The 14,658-nt window shown below is 39.8% G+C and overlaps 1 protein-coding gene across 1 annotated transcript in view; it reads left to right on the top strand.

Annotated features, from left to right (window-relative positions):
- The window catches only part of LOC140195398 (E3 ubiquitin-protein ligase HECW1-like), a 409,392-nt gene that overhangs the window by 319,601 nt on the left and 75,133 nt on the right, over positions 1 to 14,658 (top strand). The window contains exons 18-20 of the mRNA XM_072253630.1: positions 294 to 377; positions 13,491 to 13,600; positions 14,208 to 14,328. Of these exons, the coding sequence (XP_072109731.1) occupies positions 294 to 377; positions 13,491 to 13,600; positions 14,208 to 14,328 (315 nt within the window). The remainder of the gene's footprint in view (positions 1 to 293; positions 378 to 13,490; positions 13,601 to 14,207; positions 14,329 to 14,658) is intronic.

Raw genomic sequence — 14,658 nt, 5'->3', positions numbered from 1 at the left:
ATAGGCAGTTTTCCACTTTTGTGCTTCCGTGGATTCCTGATACACACTCCCAACATTATCTACTTCAGAGTGAATTTCATGTTAATTAAAACAGATTGGAAATTAGTTTTAATGTATCAGGTTTACTTGGTAAAGTCGGTTTGCATGCAACGGAGAAGAAAAGTTGAACCATTTATGAAAGGAAATCTAGGTAAATAGATCCAGGTCATATTTTTCTTCCCTGCAAAATTGCTTAACTATATGCTCCTAAGTTCCTTGCAAAAATCCTCTATTTCTGTACCTTTTGATTTCAGGGAGAAAATCCATTATATTCGGACAGAAGGAACACTTGGTCTTGAAAAGCTGTCATGTGATGCGGATTTGGTTATTTTGCTGAGGTAAAACAATTTTATTTTGGTCTGTTATTTTCCCTGACTTTCTTAGTTGATCATTGACATAGTTGTGTGACTGCACCATGCACAGACATGTTTTGAATGTTATTTGAAAAACTTAGTGAAATGCAAATTATGAAGCTCTTTCATTTTACAGATAGCAAGCAAACACACAAAGTTACATTATAGTCAAAGCTTAAGTTCACTTTAATCCTTCACTAATACAAAGCAAAAGTAATCAACTAATTATATGTAATAAATAAATTAGAGGTCTGATATAATTTATCTAGTTGTCTGGTTATCACCAGCCTTTATTTTGAGACGCAAAATTTCTCTCATTAGTTCAAGCCCCTTTCCCAACCAACTAACTTACTTATTACTGCCCATTACACCACTGGTGTTTAGCACAGCAATGAAAATCCTCCATCTCTGGCAGAGTTCAGAGCTTCCTTCATCACGTCAGTAGATTCCTCTCAGTTTTCACTACTGTCAGTCATGGAAGTCCCAGGTGGAGACTCAGGAATACTGTCACACTCAGATGTGGAAGGATTCTTCGTTGCTGTTTCTGTAACAATTTTGTTAGCCCTGAGCTGAACCCTTGAACCTGGAGAACCGGTAAACCTTAGTCTGGCTTCCACCCTTTGACCTTTTTGGCATGGATGACCCTAAAGCATAAAGCCCTGACTCCAGCCAACATAGCACTCTGGGTCATTGAGGCAAGCAACCCTCCAAATCCAACGACAAGGGTTACGGTGCTCTTGGAGGAAAACCAGCTAAGCAATACCAAAATGTAAGTTAACGAATATTAGTAGAGAAAAAGATTTAAAAATTAGTAGGACTAATGACCCACAAATCCCCTGGATCACATGTCATGCCTCCTCAGGTTTTAAGAGGTGACTGTGAAGGCAGTTAACCTTTTATTTTGATATCAAGAATTCCTTTGATTACCAAAATTCTGTGGTTCAGACGTTATAAAAGAGAAAGAGAAACAGAAAGAGAGGATAGAGAGAGAGAGAGAGAGAGAGAGAGAGAGACAGAGAGAGAGATAGAGATAAGATAATAAAATAATGTGGCTGCTCCTGACAGCAGATTTCCATGAAGGTTTTGTTGCTGAGGTGGAGACATATCATATGTTGATTGTGGATGAGACTCACACATCAGGATTACTTGTTGAATATTACGTCCTGCTGAGATTACTTTCTCCCCCTACTCCTCCTGGCAGGACATGTTGAAACAGTAATTAGATGATTAGTAATGTTGAAAGAGAATTGGGTTAGGTTTTGAGGAAAATAAACTTGCAGGAATATGGCTAAAACAAGGGGAATGGAACTTACTGGATTGCCCTACAGAGAGCTCGAATGGAGCAGATAAGCTGAATGACCTTTTTCACTGCTGCGATACACAACGATCTGCCAATCTGAACCCACAAAAGAGGGCTCAGAATTAGAATCAGGTTTAATGTCACCAGCTTATGTCGTGAAATTTGTTAACTTACCAGTAGCAGTACAATGCAATACATGATAAATGTAGAAAAATAAATAAGTTTATAAATTACTGTAAGTGTATGTATGTATAGTAAATAGTTAAATTAAAAATAGTGCCAAAACAGAAGTAATAAAAAAAAGTGAGGTGGTGTTCATGGTTTCAATGTCCATTTAGAAATCGGATGACAGAGGGGAAGAAGCTGTTCCTGAATCACTGAGTGTGTGCCTTCAGGCTTCTGTACCTCCTACCTGATGGTAGCAATGAGAAGAGGGCATGTTCTGGGTGATGGGAGTCTTTAATGACTTGTGGAATTCTATAAAGATAAGCAAACTGTGGATTGTTGATTATCTTTTTAAATGCTGATCACACAACTGTAGGCCGCCTCTCGGGTAATGATGAGTTTGAGTACAGAGAGGAAATTAAGAACCTGGTGGCATGGTGCGAAGACAATAACCTATCCCTCAATGTCAGCAAGACGAAGGAATTGGTTGTTGACTTCAGAAGGAGTAGCGGACCGCATGACCCAATTTACATCGGTGGTGCGCAAGTGGAACAGGTCAAAAGCTTTAAGTTCCTCGGAGTCAATATCACAAATGACCTGACTTGGTCCAACCAAGCAGAGTTCACTGCCAAGAAGGACCACCAGCGCCTTTACTTCCTGAGAAAACTAAAGAAATTTGGCCTGTCCCCTGAAACCCTCACTAATTTTTATAGATGCACCGTAGAAAGCATTCTTCTAGGGTGCATCACAACCTGGTATGGAAGTTGTCCTGTCCAAGACCAAAAGAAGCTGCAGAAGATCATGAACACGGCGCAGCACATCACACAAACCAATCTTCCGTCCGTGGACTCACTTTACACCGCACGCTGTCGGAGCAGTGCTACCAGGATAATCAAGGACACGACCCACCCAGCCAACAGACTTTTCGTCCCTCTTCCCTCCGGGAGAAGGTTCAGGAGCTTGAAGACTCGTACAACCAGATTTGGGAACAGCTTCTTTCTAACTGTGATAAGACTGCTGAACGGATCCTGACCCGGATCTGGGCCGTACCCTCCATTTTTCTATTTTCTATTTATGATTTATAATTTAAATTTTTAATATTTACTAATTTTAACTATTTTTAATATTTAGTATTTGTAATCCAGGGAGTGTGAAGTGCAGAATCAAATATCGCTGTGATGATTATACATTCTAGTACCAATTGTTTGGTGACAATAAAGTATAAAATATAAAATAGTGATCTTGAGTGAAGTGGGTTGGGAAAGGGATAGCTAAGAGAAGTTGTCAACAGGAGTATTATGTTCCACAATGGAAATGATTTTCTAACATCGACATTGAATTGTGATTGATGATAATCTGCCTTCTCTGCTTGCTTCTGATGCACATTCAGTGTGTAAGCACTAATACACGTACCCAGCTATTCACACAGGCCATTAATATCATGTTGGAGCTCACAGCAACCAAAAAAAATCCATTACTGAATCCACTCTTATGCTCTATGACTTATATTTGCCAACAGTCAAAAAAGCTGCTTGAAATGTATGTCCTGTTTCTGGATTAAGATCCATAATGTGTAGTAAAAAAAATGTCATGCCAGAGTTCACTACAGGGTAAATTTGAAACCACTGTAAAACTGTATCATTTAATTTGAGTTCTCTACTCATTCAATGTCTAATGTGCCAGTTGTTATCTCTCTCATTGGTCCCTCTTTAACCTCCTGGAGTCTGTTACAGTCTTCCACACTCTTCACTATTCCCCGCAAGTTTCATATTACTTGCAGACTTTGGAAATTATTGAATGCCACTTCACTAATATACATCAAAAAGAACAATAGCACTAAAGTACGTTTGGGCTGGAAATTATTCAGTGCAATGGCAAAGCACTATGTGGTGGAAATCTAAAATAAAGGAAGGAAATGTGGAAACTCTCAACAGGTTAGACAGTGTCGGTGGGTAAAGGAACAAGTTACGTTTCAACTCAACAACCTTTCATCAGAACTCACTCTGCAGCCTAGCCTGTTGAGTAATTCATCATTCTCCTTTTGCAAAACAGTCAGTTTTTGTGTATTTTCTCTCATACTCATCACATACTAGTTAGAAAATCAGCTCTTTCAGAAGTCAATAATGCTGAGTGGCCCATGCAACTCCAATTTTACACTTCTAGGGATCAATCCTTGGCTTTGGTTCTGTGCTTTGAAAAGTATTCTCAATAATTTGAACGAAGACCAATTGGACAACCAACAGATAGTCCAGTAGATAGATCTTTCTTGTGACAATGCAACAGCACAAGCGTTTCTTAGCCAAGCTCCATTAAAAGGTGTTAACCTCAGGAAAATCTCAAAACATATTTCTCATAGGTAGGAAGTACTGACAAATAAAGCAATGTTGAATTGTTTAGTTCCAATGGCTGTTCAGCCATTCACACATTGTTTTGATCTTGGTTATTTGGTATATTAACTCTACTCACCTTTTCACCATCTCTTGATAGCAGAGCTAATACTAATTCATTAATCAGGGCTGTAAATTTCAGTTGATCCACTTTCTACAGGCTTTTGAAAGGAAAGTGTTTAGGATTTTCATTGCTGTGAGTAATCACAGATTTCTCAGAGATTTACTGTTCATAATAAAGTCCTTTTTTTCTTGTGCAACATATACAAAATGCTGGATAAATTTGTACAGGTCAACCTTCACTAATCCGACTACCTGTAATCCGGTTCCTTCGATAATCTGCTGCGCGTTGTTTTGGTTGCGCTAGATCTCTTCAAGTGTTGGCACGCTCTTGTAAGCACAGACAGGTGATTCCTGCTTGTCTTCCTGCATTTATTAATATCATTTGCCTGAGGCATGGCCGCCCGGCACCCGCCCGTCTCACCCGCCAGCGGGAAAAGAAACTAACGAGGATTTCCTCAGTAACTGCGAGTGCAATGTAGTCTTTGGGGTAACTGCAAGTCTGTGTCTTTGCTATCGCTTGAGCGCTGGTAGCGGGTGCGCTTTATTTTTTGCCGGTGGGGAGGGGGGAACTGTTGCTCGCTGCCGCTTGCGCGTGGGAGGGAGGGGAGCGGGGGGAACTTAGGGGCTCTAACATTTAACTGTTGTTCATTCTTTGGGGCACTCCTCTGTTTTCATAGGTGGTAGCGAAGAAAAAGCATTTCAGGATGTATATTGTATACATTTCTCTGACATTAAATGAACCTTTGAATCCTTTGATATTTTAGAGGTATGCTGAGGTGGTTAGCTCTTGCTTAATGTGACCCTTCTGTAATTCAGCATTTTCACTAATCCGGCACTCAGGTCCCAATGGTGCCGGATTATAGAAGGTCATCCTGTATTGATTAGATTTATTTTCCTGTAAAACCATGCCATATTTGATTAATTCCTTCTGAGAGACTTGATGAAGTTTTTTATATTGATCATTAATTTTGTGCCATATCAGAATTTAAACTAAACGCTTCCCCCCACCCCCATCACTTTCAGAGCTTTCAGGGCTAATGTGTTTTGTTTTCCCTGGAACAAGGTTTAATACCTCATTCATTTGTCTCTGCGCAGGAAAAATGAACAGTAAAACTGAATGCATTTGCTTCAATGGCCAGTCAATGTAAGGTAGACACAGATGGAGTTCAGAACTAGAGGTTATGAAAACAGGTTGATCCAAAGTGATTATTGTTGAAACTTTTAAGACCTTAAGAAGTAGCTAGGGAGCACTGAATTTAGGGCCCTCAAGATTAGAAGGAAACAGCTGACAGGCTAAACTCATAGCCATTGAAAATTAGGGAAAACTATCATAAAAGGTTAAAATAAAAGACCTTAAAAAGGGGAAAATTGTGACAATCCTCTTGAAGAAGCAGAGAGATCAATATTGCAGGGGGTCAGAATGAAAATGGCCTTAAAAGGAAAAATGGATTTTTTAGAAGTATTGTTTCTATTTTGTTCAGTCTGAGAGCTGTCCTAAGAACATGAATTAAGATGTCAAAATGGCATGGAGTGGTGAACCATCTCCACAAATATATCACTTTAGCAAAAAGATAGAATGACGTTTTCTGTGTTCATATGACATGAAGGTACGTCACATTAAAAAAATAGAAAAAATTGTTCACCCCCTTCAGTCAATGAATTTTGAAAACTCTCACAAGCAACAATGTTGACCTGCTTTGGGGATATTGAATGAAAGATAAACATTGATCTGGTCTCCAGAAATATTTCCTCTACTCTTCTGCAAAATAATACTTTTGAAATGAGTGACGTGTCCTTCCGAGAGAGCAGACAGAACCTTGGTTTAATGTGTGTCTGAAAGATGATTCATCTGACAGCACATCACTCCCTCACTACTGCACAGAGAGTCCATTTTAATTTCCATGCTCATATTTTTGCAAGAGGTTTAGAAGGAACATCTTTAGGATAATAGCAAATGTAAAGAGAGAGAGGTTGAAGTGCCATTCTTGGTATGAAGGCTGGAGTGAAGAAATCACATTAAAACCACTGTTGAAGCAGGATCCCCATATTCTAAAATGACACTGGGTGAAAGAGGCTTGTAAAGAACCATGAAATAATAGCCTGATTAATCAGAAAGGTGGTTTTGGCCTGCAATGAGTGTTCCCAAATTTAAATATACAAAATGACCATAAGATTATTACATGGAAACCATCCATTTTAATGTTGTTAATTAAAGCAATCCACATAAGTATTATTAATATTAGGGAAATCAACATTTCAGGAGTAATAACTAGAATATGAAGAAAAAAATGATATACAGCATTTGAGGATATACCAAAGTGGCGTAAAGAGGGCACTTGCACTGTTCCTCCGGAGTTTCCTTTGATGTACCATTAAACATATTTCACCTTTCAACAAAAAGGTCTTGTAATCTTTCTGAATTCTCCATCAGAATTAATTCCTTCCAATTTCTCCATTTTATTAAATCCCTTGAAGATTTCAAAGCTGATTTACAGAGGTACTTAAATGATTCAGTCAATCTGAAATTTGTGCATTGCTGCCATGACCAGCTTTTATTTTTAGGTATTTTGTAGATCTCACTCTCTGCGGTGTTAATGTGCTAGTGGTAGAAGAAATTAATGTTTGGATAAGATGATAATCAACCTGACTGAATTTGTGCTGCTCTTTGTAAACATGGCAGACCTGGGCCATTGCTAAGGACCATCTCATGCTATAGAGCTGGATAAAACATTACTTCCAGTTAAGATGGCACAACTGAATGTGCACAACAGCTTCTGGAAGTCAAAAAGATAAGAAATCCGATTGAAAACATCACTAAAAATACCTTTTCTGTGGTAAATCGCGTTAAATTATTGCCTCAAGAGTGAAGGGGCAGCCAATGGTAAGATGAGTTCAGGGCCTGAGCTGAGACAGTGTGTTGTAGAATCGTTGCAGTTGGAGTTCTGATGCCAGTACAGCTGGCCCAGGAGTGAGGTTGGATCGCTTTGGGCACTAAAAGGAGAAGCTGGGGCCTGGGCAGAGAAGATCCAATGCTCGTTCAACTGGCCTGGGTGCGAGGTTGTGTCATTCTGGGCACCAAACTGACCTGAAGAGCTTGAGAGCAGCTTCAGGCTGGGCACGGAGCAAGTCACTGAGCAACGTGGTCTAGGCCCGGAGCCTTTAAGTGTAGCAGTGCCTGGGTCCTAGTGCGAGGTACATTATGCTGTTCAGACAGTTTAAATGCCAGCTGATTTCACTCACTCCATGATCTTCACTCCTCTCTCCAGGGCGCTGGAGCCTTTTGCTGTTCTGTTGTTGGATCAATTTAAATGCTAGCCCAGGTGGACTGAAAAGACAGGGTGTTGGTCAGGACAAGAGGTGATTTCACTCATTCTCTGCTGTTATCTCCATGGCGCTGAGGCTATGAAGACTGCCTCGGCTGCTGTGCTCCATGCCTGGTAATATGATAAACTGAAAAGCAAGGCTTTGGGCCTACTCTGGGCTGCTCCGGGGTTCAGATCAATTTTGGTTCAGAATTGCTGTTGTTCGCTTCAAATGTTTTCATGATTTGTATTTTTTTTCTTTCTTTTGTGCATCAGGTGTTGGTCTTTTATTTTTATTTTTATTGTTTCTTTTCTTTAATTGGGTTCCTTTGAGTTTCTTGCTTTGTGGCTACCTGTGAGGCCAGTCAACCACTCAGGCACTTGCGATCACCTGTACTGAACCAGCATAATATCTGAAAAGCCATGAAACTCAAGGTGTACAAAGCGGTAGTCCTTAGTAGTCTATTATATGGCTGTGAAACCATATAGAAGGCACCTTGAAATGCTGAAACTCTTCCATACACATAGCCTGAGATCAATCCTGGGCATCCACTGGCAGGACCGTGTCCCAAACTGAAAGTCCCCGAAAGAGCAAAGAGCACAAGCATTGAAGCAATGATCCTGCAAGCCCAGCTCTGCTGGACAGGACATGTTATATGCATGGAGAATTCCAGAATACCTAAACATTTGCCATACAGAGAGCTGTCGCAAGGAAGAAGAAACAGGGGGCGACCTTGTAAGAGGTTCAAGGCCTGTGTGAAAGCCAACCTCACGCATGCTGACATTGCTCCTCAGCAACTTGAGTGGAGTGCTTAGGACAGGACTGGACGGCATGCCCTGGTAAGACGAGCCTCCAATAACTTAAAGAATAGTCACCATGCAGAACTGGTCACTGTTGGAGAGAGGAGGAAAATGGCCATATCACTCGCTCCAACAGTGGCCGGACGGTTTACCTACCTCACTGTCAACACTCATGTCCTCCTAGAATTGGACTGCAGAGCCACCGTAGAACACACAATTGTTGAGCTGCACAAACATCATTGTCAGAAACGACTGACAACCAACACAAACCTGTGAGCAAGCAAATCTCAAGTTTGTATAATTTATACATTCTTTGATAATAAATGCAAGTTGAATCTTGAACAAATGTGTTTCATGCATTTCATTTTGTATGTTTCTGCAAACACTTGGTTTCTGTTGTGTATTTAATATTTTAGAATATAATTGAGTAATATTGTAAATATATTGTTTGATTAAATATTCTTTGTTGTTTACATAATACATTGAGGGTTATATGTAAAAGTACAAAAATGGCATACGTCATTACCCTGCCACATCATACATATGCACCTCGCTTAAAGTAAAAATGAAGTTAGACTCGCATTCCCAGCTCTTTTGTTTTCCTTTCAATTAGTTTTTGTGTTTTGGAGTGGCGACCAGGTTTTAAGATGAACGCGAGACCTACCTGTTGAAGTGCAGCAAGACAGTCGAGTCTGAAGAAAGCACAGTGAGACGTTTGAGGTTTTAAAAAAAGTGCAGTGAGATGTTAGAGCAAAAAAAAAGACAAATTCACAGGTTCATAAACAGTGAGTACTGGGTAATAAGAATCATATTTTTTTTTAAAAAAGCAGAAATGGCTGGCTATGTCAGAAAGAAAGACTCCCTTAATTAAACAACTGATAACTGGAATATGTATACTGAGCATGTTGAGCTGTACTTTTGCAGCAAATGAAATAGCCAGTGTGAAGTGAATGCTAGTTTTGCTCAGTGTCTTGGGTACAGTTTGCTTAGAAATTTGACTGCTCCAACCAAACCAGCTACAATGAGCTTTGCTGATATCGTGAAAGTGATGCAGTAATATTTAGAACTGAAACCATTGTTGATTGCAGATGCTTTAGGTTTCATAAGCAGATTCATAAGGAATGGGAGGTCATTTCAGCGAGTGTGATTGAATTGAAGAGATAGTCTGGACATTGTCAGTTCAGTAATGCTCTGAGAGGTCATTTAGTTTGTGGAATCTTATAAGAAAGCATTCCAAAACGGCTCCTAACTGAAATACAACTTACATTTAAAAGAGCAGATAAAATCAATGGAAAGAGCAGACAGAGACGCAATGAGTTGCAGTCAGGAATGAAAGTGAGAGTGAAGAGAATTCCATTGTTTAAACAATAACCAGCCTGGCCAAACTAATTGTGTGACTGTTGTGGCAGGGGCTGACATATACCAGACCAATGCAGGTTTAAAAGTGAAACTTGTTGAAAATGCAGCAAAGTAGGACACAATATACAAAGAACTTGTTGGGCAGACAAAAATAAATGGACCGCAGAGGGAAGAGAAAAAGATAAAAAGTCAAGTCGCAGGTTCAAAAACAGCATAATTTACATCCTGTTGATGAAAAATATGATAATTTTCCACTATTGATGTCAGTCTCACCAACCTATAATTTCCTGGTTTATTTTTAGAGCCTTATTTAAACAGTGGAACAACAAGAACTATCCTTCAGTTCTCCGGAAGCTCACCTGTTGCTAAGGATGATTGAAATATCTTTGCTAGGGCCCCTGCAATTTCTGCACTTGCCTACTACAGGACATCTTTGGCAGAAAACAGCCTGTCCCAATCCATACTTGACAAATCTGTTCTGATACCGTCAAAATTGGCCTTTCTCCAGTTTAGAATTTTAACCCGAGGACCAGGTCTATCCTTCTCCATAAATATCTTGAAACAAATAGCATTATGATCACTAGATGCAAAGTGTTCCCCTACACAAACTTCTGTCACCTGTCATGTTGCATTCCCTGACAGCAGATCAAGTATTACACACTCTCTGTTTGGGGCTTCTATGGACTGATGAAGGCCACTTTACTGAACACAGCTGACAAACTCTATCCCCTAGTCCTTTTACAGTATGGGAGTCCCAGTCAATATGTGGAAAGTTAAAATCACCTACTATCATAACCTTATGTTTCTTGCAACAGTCAGCGATCTCTCTACAAATTTGATCTTCTAAATCCCACAGACTGTTGGGTGGTCGATAATATAATCCCATTTATGTGATCATACCTTTCTTATTCCTCAATTCCATCCATAGAGCCTCACAAGAGAAGTTCTCCAATCTGTCCTGACTGAGCACTGCTGTGACAATTTCCCTGACTAGTAACGCCACCCCTTCCCCTTTAGTCCCTCCCACTTTGTTGTACCTAAAACAATGGAACCCCAGAATATTGAGCTGCCGGTCCTGTCTCTTCTGCAACCAAGACTCACTAATATCCATGTGTTGATCCATGCCCTGAGCTCATCTGCCTTTCCTACAATACTTCTTGCATTGACATATACGCAGTTCAGAACATTAGTCACACCATGCTCAACTTTTTGATTCCTAACTTTGTTGGGGTCTTAATAACATCTGCTTCCATAACCACTGCACCCTCTGTTCATTCACTCTGGTTCCTATGCCTCTCCCCCCACCCCATGCAGCACGAGCAAATATCCTGCTAGGATATTAGATCCTTCCAGTTCAAATGCAACCATCTCTTCTGTACAGGTCTCAGCTTCCCTGAAAGAAACCCCTCCCCTAAATATCTGATGCCCTCCCGCCTACACCAACCCCTTAGCCACATGTTAAACTGTATGATATTACAATTTCTCACCTCACTAGCACATGGTATGGGTAGCAATCCTGAGATTAGAACCCTGGAGGTCTTGCCCTTTAACTTAGCACCTAACTCCCTGAATTTCCTATACAGAACCTCATCACTCTTCCGACCTATGTCATTGGTACCTACATGAACTACAACCTCTGGTTGTTCACCCTCCCACTTAAAGAACACTGAGGACTCGAACCTTGCACCCAAGTGGCAACATGCCATCCAGTAATCTCGTTCTCATCCACAGACCCTTCTGTCTGTTCCCCGAATGAAGGAATCACTTATCTCCACAGTTTACCTCTTCTTCCCTCTTCCCTTCTGAGTCACAAAGCCAGACTCAGTGCCAGAGATCTGACCACCGTGACTTTCCTCTGCTATCTCAAACACCTCCAAACACTATCCAAAGTGATATACCTGATGTTGAGGGGGATGGCCTCAAGGATACTCTGCACTGGCTTTTTAACCTCCTTCCCCTTCCTGACTGTCATCCGGTTTCCTGTGTCCTGCACCTTGGGTGTAACTACCCCTCTATATGTCCTGTCTATCACCCCGTCAGCCTGCCGAATGTGCTGGAGTTCATCCAGTTCCAGCTCCAACTCCTTAGTGTGGATTGTTAGAAGCTGCAGCGGGATGCACTTCCCATAGACGTCATCATCAGGAACACTGGAGGTTTCCCTGCCTTCCCACATCTTTTAAGCATTCTACAATCCTGCCTGGCATCGCCACTGTTCTAACTATGTAAGTGTAAAGAAGGAAAACAATGAACAAACGGGGAGAAAAAAATCTACCTACAGCCTTTTCACCTTCTCTCTCTTAAGCCTCTCCTTGCTAAAGCCTCTAATAACCACTCTACACTGTCTACTTCAAAGACAGCCACTCCAACAATGGTCGTTTCACTTGTTCCTGATGTTACTTATCCCACAAGAGTGAAAAAAGCCTCCACAGCAATTAAATCTTCAGGCCTGAATGGGACAATTTAAAATTTACAATGCTGTGGATGTCTATATACAGTAGTTGTATTATATAGTATACTGTATATACAGTTGAGATGCATTCTATATTAGTTTGAAGTTTACAGCTAAGCAGAGAGGAGTGTAGTGTATTTAATATTTAAGTAATATTGTAAATATATTGTTTGATTAAATATCCTTTGTTGTTTACAGAATTCACTGTGGATTATATGTAAAAGTATGTAAATTGCAAACGTCATTTTGCTGCCACACCATACATACACACCTCACTTAAAATAAAAACTGGTTGGACTCACGTTGCCAGCTCCCTTGTTTTCCTTTCAATTGTTTATTACACTTTGGAGTTACAAAACACAACAGTTTCTATTTATAGACTGATGCTGTCAGGTTTTAAATTATTTATATAATTCAAATGCTATATGTTAATTGCAGGTCTTTATTATGTCAAATATATAGAAGAACAATATTATTTGAATATATGTAGATTACACTTCAAGTAAAAAATTACTGTATGTTGAATTCCTTATGGGAAATTTTTCGAGTTGATGCTAATATGATACTATTGAAACCAACAGCAACTCAAGACATACAGAGTTAAACATAGAAGTTTAGAAGTCACTGATATGAATACACTTTTGCTTTATGAGTGAGCTTACTGAATTTGTCAGAGATGCAGCCAGTGTAGAATTTATTTTTGTAATGCGAGTCTCATTGTCATGACAGAAAATGTAAATATTAATGTTATTAAAATTTCAATCAAAATTGATATTTTGCTATGTAACTTTCTTTTCACACCACATAGATGTCCCAACCACTTTTCTATTACATCCAATGACTTATGTATGATATGTGTTGCCCCCTTTTTCACTTCCTGCTTTGTCAACTGTTAAGTGCTCTGATGAACGTTTGTTCTATACCTGCTGCTTTGATGGACGGCACAAATCCCCGGATGGAAGCAGCAAACTGTAGAGTTTGTAGCTCTGAAGAAACCCCATCGTAAGATCATGATCAAGAACATTCCTTTGACACTGACCACAGAATCCACCTGGCATTTATTTTAACATTTTTCTGAGTATGAAATCTTATTTACGTTCACGTACAAGAAGTAAGTTTAAAATTCACACTGCATTCTGAAAAGCAAATGTTTTTGTCAATAGCAGTTGTATCACTTTTGCATATGGCAATAAACTCAACTTTGAGTTTGCCCCTATCCAAAGCAAATTGCCAAAGAAATCAAATGTGGATTTATGCTCTCTTTTCTTTTAGCCTCTTTGAAGATGAAATCATGTCCTATGTTCCAGCGCATGCTTTATTTCACCCAGGATACAGCTACTCTCCCCGGTGCTCCCCTGGATCCTCACCTCAGAATTCGCCAGGTGAATTGTGTTTCGTGTTGGAATTGCATTGAAGCACATCTGCACATCATTGTAACCTGAGGCAGATAAACCAGCGTAGGCCATGCAGCACACAATCAAAACTGGAAATTTCATTCATGGTGGTCGTTTTCAGTCAAACAAAAGTGAGCAGCTCTTAAAATAGATATGCACTGCATGTCTTCTGGAACACCACAGACTCAATTCTTTTTATCCAGTAGTTCAGCAGTAGTTGCACTTATTTTTCTTAGTGTTAAATTTCACAATAGAACATGATCAAAGCCTAAGGATCAACAATAGTGTTGCAAGCGAACCTGAAGCTGACACACATTGTTGGGTCCTGTCAGACTCCGATCAGATGGATTGGCTCTTAGGATTGTTTACGTCAATCTACACCATTGCATTTTATACAATTGTTTAAGGACCATTGTGTAGGTGGGCACTAATTGATCAAACAGATCATAGTATTGTGCCAATTATTGCAATCTGTCATATAGACCATAGCACAGGCACTGAGAGAATTCATGTCACAGAAATGGGTAAGTCCTGATTTTACTTCATGTCATAAACTAGAAAATGGAAATGATATGTTCAATGTTTTATTTGCTAGGTATGCAGCGTGCAAGTGCAAGGGCCCCTGCACCGTACAGGAGGGATTTTGAAGCTAAATTGAGAAATTTCTACAGAAAGCTTGAAGCCAAAGGTTATGGGCAAGGACCAGGAAAGATTAAGTAAGGACACCACATTTATAATTTCCTCATGTTGTTAATGAGCTCTATTTTACAAACTCAAGCAGCAGCATGGAGCTTTGGGAAACAGAACCATGTAGAAATTTGGCATAGGGTTTGATTGAGCATCACTGAATGTATTATCCTTAAAACCAATGGGCAAAAGTTGGCAAGAACATATATTTGTGGTAACTGCTCAATATACTGAGTACATTAGTAATCTTTGGCTGTAAAACACTTGGCTATTTCTAATGTTATGATGAAATAACACATGAAGGCATATTTTATTCTTCCTTTGCAAAAATACACCTTTTTTTTGTAAAAGGAATCTCT

Source organism: Mobula birostris, chromosome 3 (genome assembly GCF_030028105.1).
Source record: "Mobula birostris isolate sMobBir1 chromosome 3, sMobBir1.hap1, whole genome shotgun sequence".
NCBI lineage: Eukaryota > Metazoa > Chordata > Chondrichthyes > Myliobatiformes > Myliobatidae > Mobula > Mobula birostris.
The sequence above is the reverse complement of the archived record's forward strand: the minus strand, read 5'-3'. Positions and strand labels throughout refer to the sequence as shown.